The sequence below is a fragment of the Lepisosteus platostomus genome, chromosome 15 (genome assembly GCF_059453375.1).
Source record: "Lepisosteus platostomus isolate fLepPlt1 chromosome 15, fLepPlt1.hap1, whole genome shotgun sequence".
Taxonomy (NCBI): Eukaryota; Metazoa; Chordata; class Actinopteri; order Semionotiformes; family Lepisosteidae; genus Lepisosteus; species Lepisosteus platostomus.
Window position 1 is genome coordinate 19,784,834 of NC_142625.1, and position 17,094 is coordinate 19,801,927.

The 17,094-nt window shown below is 38.8% G+C and overlaps 1 protein-coding gene across 1 annotated transcript in view; it reads right to left on the reverse strand.

The window, feature by feature from the left end:
- The window catches only part of cdh4 (cadherin 4, type 1, R-cadherin (retinal)), a 382,227-nt gene that overhangs the window by 200,377 nt on the left and 164,756 nt on the right, over positions 1–17,094 (reverse strand). The window contains exon 3 of the mRNA XM_088608237.1: positions 14,927–14,950. Coding sequence (XP_088464363.1) covers positions 14,927–14,950 — 24 coding nt within the window. The remainder of the gene's footprint in view (positions 1–14,926; positions 14,951–17,094) is intronic.

Below are 17,094 nucleotides of genomic sequence, written 5' to 3' on the forward strand. Positions count from 1 at the left end.
GTAAGGCATGAAGTCATGCCAAAATGTCTTGTTGCTTTTTTTGACATTGTGGCTGTAGTAAAGACACTTCACTCCAAGGGGACATTTACTTTAATGAAATCCCTGGATAACACATTGTTGATTCCTCAAAAACCATACTAGCAGGGAGACTGCTGTGTAATTACACTATATACGGTATCTTTTCATTAGTGTATCTTAAAAAAAAACTCATTTTTCTAACTCTGATATGCAGTGGCCTATTTTAAACCTACCAACTTTTGTGGTTTAACGGTTTTGCCTATAATATTTTTTTCATCCACAGATTATAAAAAAATGAATGTGAGTAGATCCCACTAGGGAACAAGATAGTTTAATATTGTTTATAATGTACATCAACTCTTTCAATAAACTACTTTATCTAAACACTGTAAATGGCATCTGATCTTCAGAATGTTTAATGGAAAAGTGGAAGCATAATGGCATGGCCTGAAAAGTAATTCAGTGAGCTTTGAGATAAAGTCAAAGGTTAAAATATAGAACTAAAAACAGAATTCTCATGTTAATCTCAGCATTCTTGGTATTTATTTTACAACTACAGTACATACCTCTTTTAAACAATAATGAGCAGTGCCTGAGAATTTTCTAGATCTCAATTTAGTTTTCTGGGTTTAGGAAATGTTATTATTAATAACTAAATATTGTACTTCTGATTATTGTATTGTATCTCCGATATGTTTCTTCTTCTCTTCATATTATGATTATGCTCATTTTTAACTGAGAAAGGGAATAAACACAATTTCATTTTAAAATTAAGAGAAGTGCTAAATATAAACTGAAAGAAAAAAAAACCCAGTGATTATAAATTACTTTTAGAGAGGTCAAATATAGCAATGCGTTTCAGTTTTGGTTACTAATTTAAAAATTCTGCTATAGGCATGAAAATAATATAATTACAGTTTTTTAGAATGGTTTGAAAAAGTTGCGACTGAAAGGTGATTTTTTCAGTTTGAAAGTACAAAGCTGTTAGCAAAGAACTTTAGAATTAAAAGAGGTGTCTTTTCTATTTCATGACTGCAGCCAATTTTCTTCTATTTGGCTGCACTTCAGCTCGTGTTCTCTAGTTGTAGAACAGAGTCAGCATTATTACTGAAACTAAGCATTGAAGTTTTTTTTTTTCATTATTTCAGGCTGGACTAGGGAAAAGATACTGAAGGAAAGTGAACAGACTTTCCTTAACAGTTGGTGAGCGATTTCAAAGTTTTTAAGACGCAAGAAGCAGCCATCTGCCATGTCTCCTGTGACAGTTCTCCAAGTCCTTAAGTCAAGACAGTCCTCGTACTTTGCAGAACACAAAAAGTAGCTTTATGATAACAAACGTGAAGTAGCAGCAACAGATATGCTTCAAAGAGTAAATTGTTGAGCCTGTCATGGAGACAATAGTATGGAAAATGCTTGATTGTCACATGTCACTTACACTGTATAGTATATTACATCTTTATTAAGGACTAAAAATATTTTCCGCCTATACACAGCTGAACTGGACCACCATAATAAATAAACTCAACACTGTAAAAAAACATCTACTGAATACTCAATAGCAGGGCCCAGAATTTTTAATTTTCACCATAAACATCACATCTTTGTTCGATGTTATTCCCCACAATGATGGTCTTATGCCCCTCAAGAACATACTACACAAACGCACGGTGCTTGATCCACCAACCCATACTCTTGTACATCTTGCAGATTTGGTCCTCACACTTCCTTCTCTTTCAATAACCTAATTTACAAGCAGGCCAGTGGAGCTGCCATGGGCACCAGGTTGAAACTCATACAGTAGATGCAAATATTTTGTCTGCTGTTTAGAAGAATGCTTCTTTGTTTGGGATTTCGGAACTCATATTGCAGAAAGACATCTGAAACCAAAATCATCCTAAATCTTGGATCACACTTTCCCCGTACTCTCAACAGACTCATCTCCTTCTAAATCTTCTCTATTCATTGGCAAATCTTGGCTTTTCACACCTCTACCTGGACACTCACAGTTTGGACACTCATTCTCACCCGTTTCAGGCCCATTTGTTCCTTGTTCCCCGCCTCTTCTTAACTACTCTGTCTTTTCTTCTCCTTTGCCTTATTTATGTTCTAGTTTTCCTCTCTCCCTCACACCTGAAGAAGGCTCCACAGATGAAATGTTGTGTTTATTTTACTTTCAGGATGGAATAAACCTCTCCCTTTGCTGCCTACATAGCCACCTACTTTATAAAGATATGCTCCCTGGGTCCAGAGAAAATGCCAGGCATGAAACTTGCTAAAGAGTAGGTAATGCACTGGGGCCTCCTCTGCTCCTGATGTAAAAGGAGCACAAGAGGCCACAGTGTATTACCCACTCTTTAGCCAATTAAGGAACAGGTTAAGGTTTATTCCTTACTGACAGGGAAAGAAAAGAAACGTGTCACACCTGAAGAAGGCTTCACAGCCAAAATGATGTGTCTCTTTTCTTTTCCTTTCAGAATGGAATAAACCCTCACGTGTTGCTTTGCAGTCTATGAATGCTGACGCCGCTACCTACTTGAAAAACAGTTAAGGGCACCTAAGAAAAATGGCTGTGAAAAAGACTTGAAGAAAGCTAAAGGGGACACTTCAGTGCAGACCACTGTCATTTTTGAATCTATGCCAGCCAGAGTTTATAAAGAGACTAAAAGTCATTATTTTAAATAATATTTTTGCATGCTCAAACATTCAAGAATACATTTTCCGAGAACGGAACAGAAAACTGGTTAAGAATAAAGGACACTGTGCTCCTAAAATCTAGCTAATGCCAGATGAGGTCACTGCTTTGAAAGAAAAAAACGTTCTTCGATTGTGATTCCACTGATATGAAAATAGTGTTTAAATAATGGTTTTATAAAAATAATGAAAAAGGCAAAAATTCAATATCTTTAATCATGAGCTATATACAGTACTGCTCTGCTTCTGCCAGAATATGAACATGGTCATTCACAGTGTAAGAGCAGAGACAGCACCATTCCATAGACACCAGTGAAGAGAATGGGCAGATTTCCTTACTATTTTGTCACTTTTTTTATAACATGCACTGAACTCTGTTACATATACTGTATAGACTAATGGGAGATCCTAGTAGTCACGGCAAATACACCAGAGTGGAAATGTTTTAAAAAAGTGTTGGCCTAGTTGTAAATTATTATGCTATTTGAAATTGCTAATTTTAGTGATAAATCAGATGGTTTTCTGCCCACAAAGGAATGACATTATAGCTTATGTGTTTTGCAAACAAAATGTCACATGCATGTTTTATTACCCAGATTTAAAATCAAGCCCATGGCTTTATGGCAAATAACACATTTTAAGTGTGAAATTCCTTATTCTTTAGAATTTTTTTATGGACATCAAGATTTCACCTAGCATCTACACATTAGCACAACATTTAAATTTCTTCAGTGTATTCCAGGCTGATCCCCCTGTTATCCTCTTTCATTGACACTTCACTGAAAAACCTTTCCAAATAAGATTAGATCCCTGTTTTCTGGCTGAAGTCTTTTTTTAGGATCTCCTTCTTCTTCCATTGCTCATACTGCACAAAGATCATTTATGGATGCAATGGTATTTCTCTCAAGTCCCATTTCAGAGCAAGGTAAAGCTGTGTACTATCCCCATAATCACCTTTATAGAGAAACTAGTCCTGTGGCAGAGTGGGTTATGTTTTGTTTCAATCTGGTGGGCGTTCCACAGTGTTTCCTATCAACTCTGACCCATTTCCTCATTTTCATTCTCCAGTTTGCCTGCATACCATCCCTCTGCATCTCCTTTATTTAGTGCTTTGACAGTTCCAGTTGAATCACAGATCCCACAGTTTGGCTTACACTAATATAAAATTTCATTAGTTATTAAATTAAATTATTACACCTATTGCTTTTCACTTCATATGTTATCCTGTAGATCATTGGTTATAAATGTGCCAATTTCAAACATTTAAAATTTAAAACATTCATGTAACACAACATTTACTTTAACACAAATGCTAACCACTGCTGGAGCTATTTAGTGTGACACAGCAGGGTATCCCAAATGTCATTGTTCAGAATGCATGAAGAGATAAGGACAGTTAGGAGAAAAAGGACTTCAACTGCCAAAAGAATATATACTGTATATACTGTATATGGTATATGTTCCACTGACCTGTCAGATCCACAGGTTTTGCAGGGATACCAGCTTGTCAAAGGCTATAACACACCTGTGTTCTGAGCTTAAAGATGATTTACAACATCCTACCACTAGGAGCAGTGACATACCGTATCTCTTAACTGCCTTAGCTTTCACATTTTGAACTTTTTTTATTGCTGCAATATTTTATGCCTGATACAGCATTTTTATATGTTTTGCATGCCTTTATTTTGTCAGCTTTCTTTCCTGATTTTTTTTTTCAAGTGAAACAGATTATTTTTGCAATACTTCCTCCATAATTATATCTGGCTCCTGTAAAATTTGCCTCCCTTTTTTTGCCTCCCAGTTATGTAAAACCTCAGCCTCTGAATATTCACAACTTGATTTGAAAGTTGCATTTTTAACAATTTGTAGCACATTTGCAGTGGTCTGCAGACTTCCAGATTTAGAAAGGAAAAGGAGCTACTGTATGTGAAGTCCTTATGTTTCTAAGCCAGCCACAGTGAGAAACTGAACAAATAGCTCAGAATCCCAGTCTCTGTCAGCCGTGGATGATGTGGCACAGAGTGGAAAGGGCCCTGTTGTGGAAATGGAGTTTAAATGGACAGAGTAGAAGTTGGGAAGGACCCTAACAAGAAGTGTAGTATGTTTTTTTTTTTGCTTGCAAATTAATGATCTTATGATTTCAACCCATCTCTTTGTTAGTTTCATGGACCTGGAAAAGCATCTGAAAATACACCCTAAAGAAAACACACTGTAAATCTACAATCATTCAAGCCATGTCAATGTGCAGGATTTATTAACTTAGTTTTTTAGGGGAAAAAGAAACAAACCCAGAGATGAAGTGGCTTGACGGGAATTGAGCCTTCTTGCTGACTGAAGGTAGGCCAGATTCTTCTGGTCGGTGAGGACAGTGAACGGGTGCTGGGCCCCCTCCAGCCAGTGTCTCCACTCTTCGAGGGCGAGCTTGATGGCGAGTAATTCCCTGTCACCCACATCGTAATTCAACTCGGCGGGGGACAATCTTCGAGAAAAAAAGGCACAGGGGTGAAGAATACCCCTGTCTCCATGACGTTGGGACAGAATGGCGCCAACTCTTTGGGCGGAGGCATTGACTTCCAGGACAAAAGGCGAAGAGGGATCCGGGTGACGGAGGAGTGGAGCAGAGGTGAAAAGGTGTTTTAAGTGGAGAAAGGCGCGGTTGGCTTCGGGGTACCACTTGCTTTGCCTGGGACCCTTGCGGGTCAAGGAAGTAATGGGGGCTGCGACTGAACTGAACTCCCTGACAAAGCGACGGTAAAAAATGGCAAAGCCCAGGAAGCGCTGAATCTGCTTCAAGTTCTTCGTGGTGGGCCAGTCCTTAATGGCTTCAGTCTTGGCAGGATCCATCTCGACACGAAGTGGGGAAATGATGTAGCCTAGGAATTGGACCTTAGATACATGAAAAAGGCATTTCTCCAACTTGGCGTAAAGTTTGTTGTCAATGAGACGACGCAGGATTTTCGGAAGGGGATGGTGTGTTCACTGAGGAGTGCTGAAGAAGATCAGGATATCATCAAGGTAAACCAGGGCAAACCGATTAATAATGTCCCGAAAAATGTCCTTCATGAAATTTTGGAAGACGTTGACGAGCCCGAAGGGCATAACTTGATATTCGTAGTGGCCATGAGTGGTAATGAAAACCGTCTTCCATTTGTCGCCCTCGCGAATGCGGATGAGGTTGTAGGCACCACGTAGGTCCAATTTAGAGAAGATGGTGGCGTCCCGGACGGATTCTATGGCTGCGGGGATGAGCGGCAGAGGGTAGCGGTTCTTGATAGTGATAGCATTAAGACCGCGGTAATCCACGGCACGGTCTTAAGGAGCTGTATTTTTTCCCAACAAAAAAAAACTTGCGCAGGCGGGGAAGGAGGAGGGACGTATAAAGCCTGATTTTAGAGAGTCCTGGATGTAGGTTTCCAAAGCCTTAGACTCCTGAACGGAGAGAGAGTAGATGCGTCCCCTGGGAGGTACAGTACCAAGAATCAAGTCGATCGGGCAGTCGTAGGGGCGATGCAGGGGGAGAGACAGTGCTTTCTGTTTACAGAAAGCTAACTGAAGGTCGGCGTAAGCAGGGGGTATAGTGGAGGGGAAGTCTGGACCGATGCGGGCGATGGAAAGTTTCTGAGGAATTTGACAACAGTGTGTAATGCAGTGAGGGCTCCAGGCGGTGATATCGCGGTGAGACCAAGAGATGTGAGGATTGTGAAGTTGTAACCAGGGGAAACCAAGGATAAGCGGAAGAGACGGGGAATGAATGAGGAGGAGCTGGATCTGTTCCTGGTGCGTAACACCGACATGCAGCTAGAGGGAGATCGTCTGCCATTCCACCAATCCTGGAGAGAGGAGCTGTCTACAGACTCAATGCGGATGGCAGGGGAGACTGGCAGCAGGGGAATCCTTAGAGAAGTGGCGAGACTGGAGTCTAGAAAGTTGCCCGCGGCACCTGAATCAATAAAAACCAAGAGAGACTCCTGAGAATTGCCCCAGGAGAGAGTGGTGGGGAGGGAGAGTCCGGATGCAGACGGGTTGAGAGAACGTATACTGACCTTAGCAGTGGGACGAGAGGAGCGAGGAGGTCGGACCGGGCAGGAGGCTCTGAGGTGGTCGGGAGCCCCGCAGTAAAGGCAGCGTCCTTCAGAAAGGCAGCAAGACCATTCTCCAGAGGTCAGACCAGAGGGAAAGGAGGAAGGGGGGTAGCTGGTGTGGAAACGAGGGGGGTTCAGCTGGTGTAGAGCTGTTCAGCCTGACGTTGCTGCAGACAAACGTCAATTTCAATGTCTAGGGAAACGAAGCTCTTGAGGGTTGGCGTGTGGATGGGGAGGAGAGCCAGGTGATCCTTCAGCTCTTCGGACAGACCCCTGTGGAATTGATGGATGTGAGCCTTCTGGTTCTAGGTAAGCTGGGAAGCCAGAACCCGAAAATCCGTGATGTATTCCTGGAGAGGTCTAGAACCTTGTGCTAGGACAGAGATGAGAGGCGGCGAAATAAGAGGACTGGGGCTGTCCGAACGTAGCTGTCTGAACATCAGCAGTGCTTGGATCTGAGAGAGATCAGAAGCTTCAGGGGCGTTCCTGGCGAGGAGCCCCACAGCCCATTCCAGAGCCCGGCCGGAGAGGTGGGCTACCATGAAGGGGATCCATTCACGATCAGAGGGGAAGCAGTCCAGTTAGAGATTGTAGGCCATCCAGCACTGCGTCAGGTAAACCTTGCACAGGTTTGGACTGCCATCGAATCGGTCCGGGGTGGGAGGGGGCAAGGGATTGTAAGAGGCAGTAGACACCGGAGGTGGCATGGGGTACTGGGGTGGTTGGGAAATGAGGGGCTGGGGAGAAGTGCCGGAAACAAAATTAACCAATTGTTGTACAGTAGTATTGAGCTGATCCAGAGCCCAAGAATGCCACACCAGCAGTGAGTTGGAGCACGCGGGGTCCATTATTTGGCTCACTGTTCTGTCACAAAGAAGAAAGAGGACTAATGGTGTAGATGTTCGGACCCTATGCAGTGCCAAGAAACAGGTCAGACTTCCAAGGGACGCGAGACGTAGTTCGAAGTCGGAGTAACCAGGCTATGTCGGGAGTCCTGAGGTCGAGGCAGAAAGGTAAACAAATCCAAGAGACGCGAGGCAGAGACGGAGTTGAGGTCGAAGGCAGAGCAGGGTCAGGAGTCCAGAGGTCGAAGCAGCGAGGCAAACAAATCCAAGAGACGTGAGGCAGAGACGGAGTCGAGGTCGAAGGCAGAGCAGGGTCGGTATCCAGAAAACAGTAATTGAAGGAAAGCGCACAAGAGAAAGGCAAAAACCAGCTCAACAGTGAGCAAGGAGTGAACGGAGTGAAGGGGTTTATATGTGAAAGCGGGGAGTGCCGTGCTAATTGCTAACAGCAGCGCAGTGTACGCCGGGAGGTGCACGCAGGAGTATGATTCGTGACAGATATAGAGTACTGACTTATAACCAAGTTCTAACAAGACAAACTAAAATCACAGTTCCTTAATTTAAATGGATATTGGAAAAATTACGGATTGGCTTCTTGGGTTTTATGTGTATTAGTATTTTTGAATAAAAAAAACTTGCTCAAAGACATTTTAATGAGCGGCCCTTCATTCACTGGTATCTTCTTGTCCAACCAATGACATTGTACCAGGACATGAAAAGGCTGGTGTCTACAGAGCTCTGCTAAGAAGAGATATGATATAAGCAAATGCTGGAAATGCACTGCCACCCTAGATAACCCTGGTCAAGATTGGCATTCCTTATTCTGCCTTTGTTTCTACAAGGTAAAGTGTCTGAACTACAATACAGAGGTTACACAGACCTGAATGATATATGTACTTCATAGTGAAAATGGTGGTCTTTATTAATTCACTTGCTTGTGCTGCCTTATTCACAGCTGGCAGGAACTGAAGCGGCAGGGATTAAACAATACAACCGTGTGTACTGTAGAAACCAATTTCCTGCTATTTGTATCCAATGTAAACTAATTTTGAGAGGGGAATAATAAATAATAAAAAAACATCAACAGAGTACATATTCATCTGCCTTTCTGAAGAATGCATTTTCAGCATACAGAAGTTAGTATTCATGCATAGTCATGATGGCTTTACACCTGTATCTGGCCTGTGTAATCCTAGGGACAGTTAATTATGCTGAATCCATATTATTATGTCATTGTTAATTTACACAGATAATAGAAAATTAGCTGTCACCGATGCTAACTAGAATTTAGCAGTGATTAATCTATAACATATTCAAAACGCAATGTCTTGCTTTGTGTAAAGCATTTAATCATTGCTATTTAATACTAATTATTATTTCACTAATCTGATTTCACCATTCATCACTGTAAAATGATTTGGTTGAAGATGATATACAGTACCTGTTTAAAATCAGGCTCTCCTGGATGATCTACCAGGATAATATTTTACCCAAAAGAGAAGACACTGTTGTTTTATTTATCTTCGCATAATAAACAAAATAGGAATATTGATATATTTTTAGTAAGTCTATTTTGCAGTCAATTAAGACACTTAAAAAAATATTAGTTTCAGAAAGTTACATTTAAAAGTGTAGGGGTAGCTGTCCTTTAAGCACTGGGATTTCTAATTCTTCAATAGCAATACTGGCACGGTTATGCAGAATAAACGAAGTACACTCGTAAACCATCTGAAGTGAAGATTGTAGTTACAGCTGACCTGCCACTAAAGGTCTTTAAGGACTCTAATAATTGTAAATAGTAACACTTGAGGTGGAATTGATGTTTATTAGTTAATGAATAAGATAATTAATGAAGGGTTAGCAAACACATTCTCACAAGGGTGTAATTCGGTTTGCCAGGGATATAAAGGGAGTGCATTGAGTTTGTTGGTGTTAAGATTGTGGAGTAGTGAAGTTTGGTGTGTGTAATTGAGCAGTGGTATACTGGCTAAAGAAACATTGCCCTGTAGTCTATGGCGCCTTGAGATTTTAATGTGCTTGAGTGACACAAGCCTCCCTATTTAGAAGGAGGCTTGTCATGTACACACAATAAATAAATGAAGAAATCAATTGAATAGTATAGTAACTAGTTTTACTTACAGCAAATTCAAATTGTACAAATTATTAGGATGTTCAGTAAATATTTTGAAAGGGACTGAAATTTACTAAATACATTTTATCTTTATAAAAAAGGGTTCCAATTGTCTTGCATGTACTAGCAAAGAATTAAGTTAGTAAAGTAAATCTCCATAACAGTACAATATTTTTTTTTTACATGTAGCCTGTGGTCATACTGTAATTAGGCAAAAAGTAAGTTGAATGGCATATACATTAAGGAAGTTATGGATCTTCTAGATTAAAATTACTTGTCAAAGTTTATTCACACTGTACTCAAAATTGTATCATATTATGGTCACATTTTCAAAATTGCAGATGGATTTTTTTAGATATCCAAACAAAATTCTAAGAATGCTTGGCAGTGTCATTCAGTATACTTCCCAGTTCTCACAGTTTGCCAGTGTTTCACAAGATTCTCAGGCAAAACATATTTTTGCACAGAAGCTTTGAAACAGCAGTTTTCTATCAGTTTCAAAGGACAGAGGGAGGAGAGATAATGAATAGGCCTAACTGTGAAATATTTCTTGGCTTAATGCTTCTATATTTGGCTTTTGTCTCGAAGATGTGGTGCTTCAGAGGTTGCAGCAATCGGTGACAGCTTATTAGCATTTTCAGATATTGGGAGCTGCCCTCTTCTGAAACCCCTTCCGTTGCTCTGAGACAAAGCCTGTTGACCTTACTATCGCCTGTGTCACTTGCAGTTCTTCATTTGCATTCACTGGCTTCATTTCTTTGATACCCAGGAAGCTTTGATAATAGTCTTTATAAATCAAATTGTGAGATCTGAAAAACTGAACACTGTCTGGTCATATCAGGGCTACAAATACCGGAGATATAATAGTTTTTTTTAAGTAACACAAATAGCGGACGTTAATGAAAACATCAGAAGTTTGTCATGAAGGGATCCTTCAATCTACATTTAGCTCTGGCTGAACGGCTTGTCAAAAGCTGGGCAAACAGGAAGCTCCCCCATCACACACAGGCACCTTCTTTGAAAGGTAGAAAAGACAAAAACCTGCCAGGCTGCCTTCACATCATCCCACTATTTCTTAGGCTTTAGTTTTAGAAGACCTCTCTGTACTGTATGTGCATATAAAAAACATCTCAATCATACCAAGTGAAAATAGGCAACATGTTATGGACCAATCGATTATGAAGAGATGAGGGAAAAGAAGCAGGAATCCGACCATTTGCTGTTTTGCCAATTAAAAAATGCACTCCTGAAAGTATTCAAAATTCACCCGGATCTCACATTTAATAAATTCTATACTGACCACTAAAAGAAGTGTAGCACTTTGTTTATGTATGTACGTTTTTAGAAAAATGAAGTACAGTATATAGCTCTTTAGCATATTCTTCATTTTTTGTCAGCAGCATTTTGATTATCTTTCATGATGGACAGTGCAACAATTGAGTGACTTTAACTGTTGTACTGTATAAGCACTATATCTCCTCATTAGTGATTAAGCCAATAGGGCATAGGTGATGAGCTGATTTAATGACTTGAGTGTCAAGGCTGGTGAAAATTAAGAAAGGAAAAAAAAAACAGAAAGGAACCAGTATATCTGGGTTAACAAAAAAACACACCTTTGAGCTATCAGTATATTGGAGACTGAGTTAATGCAAAATGTCAGTGCACCTGATATAATAAGGCTTGGTCATTCTTCTGATAATAACTTGGTGAATTTGTTGCAGTTATAAGTAATACATTTCTTTGAATGTGCTGTATAAAAGTAAAAATTTTAAATGATACAAGACAGACAATTTAGAACAGTCGTCTTCTTTTAATTCAATCCATGCCCTTGCTATCTGCAAAACAGCCACAGCAAATAGAATCTGGTTCACAGCTTTGCCCCGACAAATCATTAGCGACCAGGGTTAGTCTTGGAGCTCTGTGGTACAGTATATGAACAGTGTTGTGAATGCTCAGTCTACCTTCCTCTACATTTAAATTGCCATGGCTTACAGAGCACATTGATGGTCTAGACAATCAATTAACTCATGTTTCGATTAATCAATTATCAAGAATGACAATCAGGATCCATTTTAATTTCATTATATTACGGGATAGTGAGTGGAGAGCTGTAAAGGAACATGTAGAGGTTAATTCTACAAATATTAAACAAAGTACACAACCAACAATTTACTTGTGGAGTCATTCAAAAGAGAGAAAAAAAGAGAGAATAAATAAAGAATATGTAAATTAAATAGGTAAAAGGTAATGATCAAAATAGAGAATACGTAAACGAAAGAGAGAATACTGTAGGTAAGAATTGGCAGGGAGATCCAAGGGGAATAATCAGATGGAAAAGTTTGGGACAGATTATAAGAAAGGTTTGAAAAGTAGTAATTGTAAACAGATAGTGAGTTCGAAAAAAAGATTAGTCGATTCTGGATGGCTTTGCGAACAATTATATGCAAATGGGGGGACACTTACTATCATAAATGCAATACATGAGATCATTGTACAGGTATGGTGCCCTCTGTGTGATCCAGAAGTGACTACAGGAGCTACAGTACTGTATGTTTATGTACAGTATGCAGCTGGAAATGTTTTCAAAAGTGATAAAGTAACTTTATTGAACCAAAAAGCTGTGTGTGAATGGTGGATGTGGATGGTTAAGGAGGCTGTGGACCAGAAAGCTGCATAGGATTGTTGGTCAGTGGTGGGAGTGGAATAAAAGTGTTAGGACCCCTTTTAACTGCAGGGCATCTCCAGGAGCAATTGGAGTGAAACACCTTGCTCAAGTGTTTGACAGAGGTGTCCTCCCACCCAGGATATGAACCCACAGCCCTCTGCTCTAGAATCCAAAGCCCTGACTACTACTCCTTACATGCTTAATGAAAATCAATAAAAACAAACATAATATACCACTCTATCATGATTATTAATTGTAGTATATTTAATCATAATCATGATTAGGATGATAAATCCACTGTACTGTAAGACATATTACAGGTATTAAAAGATGACTCTTCCACATACTTTAGTGTTAGGTCATGGTATTTTGAAAGTATTTTTTTTTGTGAATGAACAGAGCATGAAGAATAACAGTGCCTACAATCTAGTTAGTTTGTTTAAATGGCCAAACCAGGTGCATATTATAGGCATCCATAAATTATCCACTGAAGATGATGAAAGCAGAGAAGGTCAAGATTTTTATTGTCATAATTAAATGTGATTTTATTGCCTCCGCTGACTTCAGGCAGTTTACAATGGGCATGTTTTCCATTACCTGGTGAGGAACCAACTAAAAAAAAATATACTGAATCAAGAATGACATCTTTATAGTTGGAGAATTTTCAAATCTGAGTCAGATGTCTGAAATGAAGATTCTGTTTGCCTTTGGTGACTGTGATAAAATTATGTCTCTCTTCCCTTTTGTTTCCCTACCATCTCTGAGGTGGAGAGGGTTAACAACACCCACAATTCCCCATGGAAGCAACAAGATGGATAGAACGCTGCACCATTTTGATTCGATTAAGCCCATCTGATAAATTTATTGCTGGCATTTTCAAAATTAAATTAAGGCACGTCTCTAGCAGACTGTTTTCCAGCCCGGGTGCCATAAATACATTTCATTTGCCTCTGTGAAGTGAACACAAAAAAGAGAGAGAAAAAGTGAGCAAAAGATACTTTATAGTAGTAGGGTAACCAGGAGTTCGAGACAGATTTCTAATGAGTCCACTATGGCTGACAGAATAGGATAATGAGGTGTGCTGTATTTCATCCCTGTATACAATGGTACCTTATAGACTGTGCTCCTTCATTTAGAGAACAAATCTACTACAGTGAATTGTCTTTGTATATACTTACTGTACATCAAGAAACCAAAACTTAATAAGACAAATATTTAAATGCTTTATATTCCAGCTTTGGGTCCAAAGACGTTTTACTGCAGATGGACTTGCCAAAACAGTTCAATTCTCACATTACTCACACTATGAGTAAAACAACTGTTTCTTTTTTTTTTTGCTTTTCTTTTTACCCTTCCTTATTCAGCAGCTGAGATTTCCAAAACAGATGGGCCATTAAATTTGTTACATTTCTGTTGCTGTTAGTGTTGATGAAGCAGCTTTACTGTGTCCACGAAGTTGCTGTTTATTTATGTCCCCTGCTTTCAAAAGCATATGGCGTACTCTCCCTTTACAACTGATCAAAAGACTGCCTCGCCACACATCCGTCTTTCCCTGGGACAGAGTGGTGGAAGTGCTCTTCGATCATTTTTGCTTGTCATCATTTCAGCAAAGACTGGTCTCCAATACTGACAGCAGTAGTGAGGTGCTTTATCATCACCAATGATTTTCTGAACAGCTGATAGAGAGACATTTTGTTCCCACACCCAATACATGAAGTACATAGATATCTAATTATTGTACCTGGGTAGCTTGATAATTACTTACTGTAACAACAGTGAATAAACAAACAGAAATCTTGTACCAGGCTTTGTTTCAGGAAGGTAAAAACAGATCAGCCCACCCTTTTCTACAAACTAAGGAACAGCTTTGAAAGGAAAGGCAACATTTTAGCAATGTAAACTACAACTTGATTGTCTATTGTCTAGCCTCTTAACAAGCGTTCTGCAATCACATAAGATACATAATTAATCAAAGTGAAGACGTGAAGATGCAGACATTTTAGACTTTAATGAGCCTTTTTATCTTCAACTGTCTTATCAAACTCACAATAAAACCTGGTATGCACATTTGTGAAGCAGCCACCCCTGTAAGCTAAGTAAGATCTTACTTAAACTAGAAGAGTGTCAAATTGCACTTCACTTCAGTGTAAATGACACTTTTGAACAAATACAATAATAATAAAGTTAAAATTGGTAAGACCTTGTGGACTTGGAAGGAAATCTGAAAGTTACTCTAGTTTAACTGTTTTCATTCTAGTCAGGAAAACATTAGGTACAAGACACTTGCATTATCTAGTGTACACATGGGAACAGTATATAAATATCTAGAGAATTTTGGGCCTTCAGATTTAAACCCTCCTGTATCTTATATAATCTAATGCTAAACAAAAAACACTGATAATAAGTACATAATATTTAATAAGTGACACACAAATACTTTTTTTTATTTTGACAAGACAAACACACAAACTTAAAAACCTAAAAATGTACTTACCACGTCCTGAAGACACCGTGGTATCTATCAAGAGTAAAAAGTAACAAACATTAGATAAATATCAGACACACTTGTGTAGTATATCAACTTAAAGAGTGTCATCTTAATTAAATAGTACTTTAATTTGGCTTTTTTGTTTGTTCATACTGTAAGAATTTGTTTGCACAGCATTTTTCAACAGAGAAAGGAACATTTACGAAAACTTTGCTCCTTGGAGATGATACTTAATATGACTAATTTTCTTTTTTTTCTTCCACAAAAAATGTCTCAATTGAAAAATAATCTTTATTGCTATGGATCCATGGTGCTTATCCTTTATATTGTTTAAGAAAATAAATCCCGCTCATCTCTGAGCTCTTTCATGTGTAAGATTTTTAATCTTTATTTAGCAAATCAACTACTGTGGATTTTTAAAGCATATGGTATTAAGTAAATGTTTTTACAGTTAAAAAAATATGGCAAAAGCTAGGAGATCAGAGGTACTGTAGTTCTCATCTCTCAGTACTATATAAACTCTTCATAAATCTTAACCATCATTTTCTTAGCTCAGCAATGAAAACTCAATGGAAGTACCTGTACATAACTAACATGCAAATGTCTTGCATTAAGGCCATGACATTGGAGTGAATGTAGCATTTTCTCTAAAGTTAACCTACTCTTAAAGCTTTACAAGGGCAGACATGACACACGGAATGATAGTAGCTACGAGGCATCCTGCAGTGATCTGAGCCCTTACATGTTCAATGCAAATTATTATTAAGAGTAATATTTAAACAGTGCCAAAGATAGGACTGGAATAAAAACGGAATAACCCGCGACCAAATCTGTTAAAAACCTGCCCCAAATAAAATCGTGGAGAGGAGAAAATAATCCTGCTTTCTTGTTGTTTCCATCACTAGCCAAGGGGAAGCAAGTCTTAGAGACTGAATTGTATAATCTTCTGACTGACAAATTTGCTGCAAACCTAAATACGCACATAATTGAAAATGTCTTGTCAGAACTGCCCAACATTTTATAACCTCATCACTCGTTGTGAGCACTCCTGCTAGCTTCTCTTCTCTGCCCACTTCTTACAGTTCTTTAATTCCTTTAAAATCACTCACAAAAGTCAATCTTGTAAAAAATAACTTGTTTCCAAAACATAAATTCGTTACAGCAGTTTTCTTATTACTGTACTGATAAACCCAGGTCATAAAAAACAAAAGGCATTTACCTCCAATTGCCCATTTAATATATTCAGACAATTATTACATTTAGAGTACCAATTAATCATTTACTTTTTCATATATTCATTTGATAGTTTTTGGGATGTTTAAAAACTTATTTTTAGTGGAACTAAAAAAAAGAATATTCCACAGACCAAAAAATTACAGACAGAATGGTTAGATACACAATTGAAAATAGGTTTGTTTTCAGTAGGGAGGACAGACGATGTACTGTTTGGTCTGACTGATAGGAGTAATTTTTTTTCCACTGTCATTCAAGCTCTTGTTTATCACATTCCCTTTTCGTAATTGGGACATGGTTTAAAAGGCTTATGATTTTGTTTTGCAAGGTGCTTATGGTGGGTTTTCAGCAATATTACTTCATTTGTCATTACACAGACTTGGCTATTTCCGTGTCTTTGCAGTTATAATGATTTTGCCTTTCCTGTTAAAGTAGCTGCAATAAAAATTGATTTTTCATCTGAGCAACACAGCTGGCTGGCTCTGGATCTGTGGCTCTTTGCTTTATAGACAGCACTTTAAGCAATCCATGCCCTCTCCCTGCCCCCAAAGGAGAGACACTGAAATTTTATGAGAAACCATTTTCAGGTCTATTTTGCATTTATTGCCCTCATTTCGGCAAACACAGCCGAAACCCAGATCCTGACAAAGTTCAATCTCTTCCACCAATACGCTCCCAGACTTCTGTTTATGCACACCAAACAATTTTGCAGAGTACAATAGCTACATGCTGGTTACAGAGACTCGAATGTGCACTGAATCTCAATTAGATTCAGCTACTCTTTTCTGAGGGTCCAAATAACCCTACACTCTGCTTTTATGGACTACAAGAAAGAAAGAAAAAAATCAATACAAACACTGGTGTTATATTTTTTTATTTGTATATTACTCTTTTTTTGCTGCAGTGCTTTCCATTAGGAACTTCTGTTTTTTTCCAGTGCT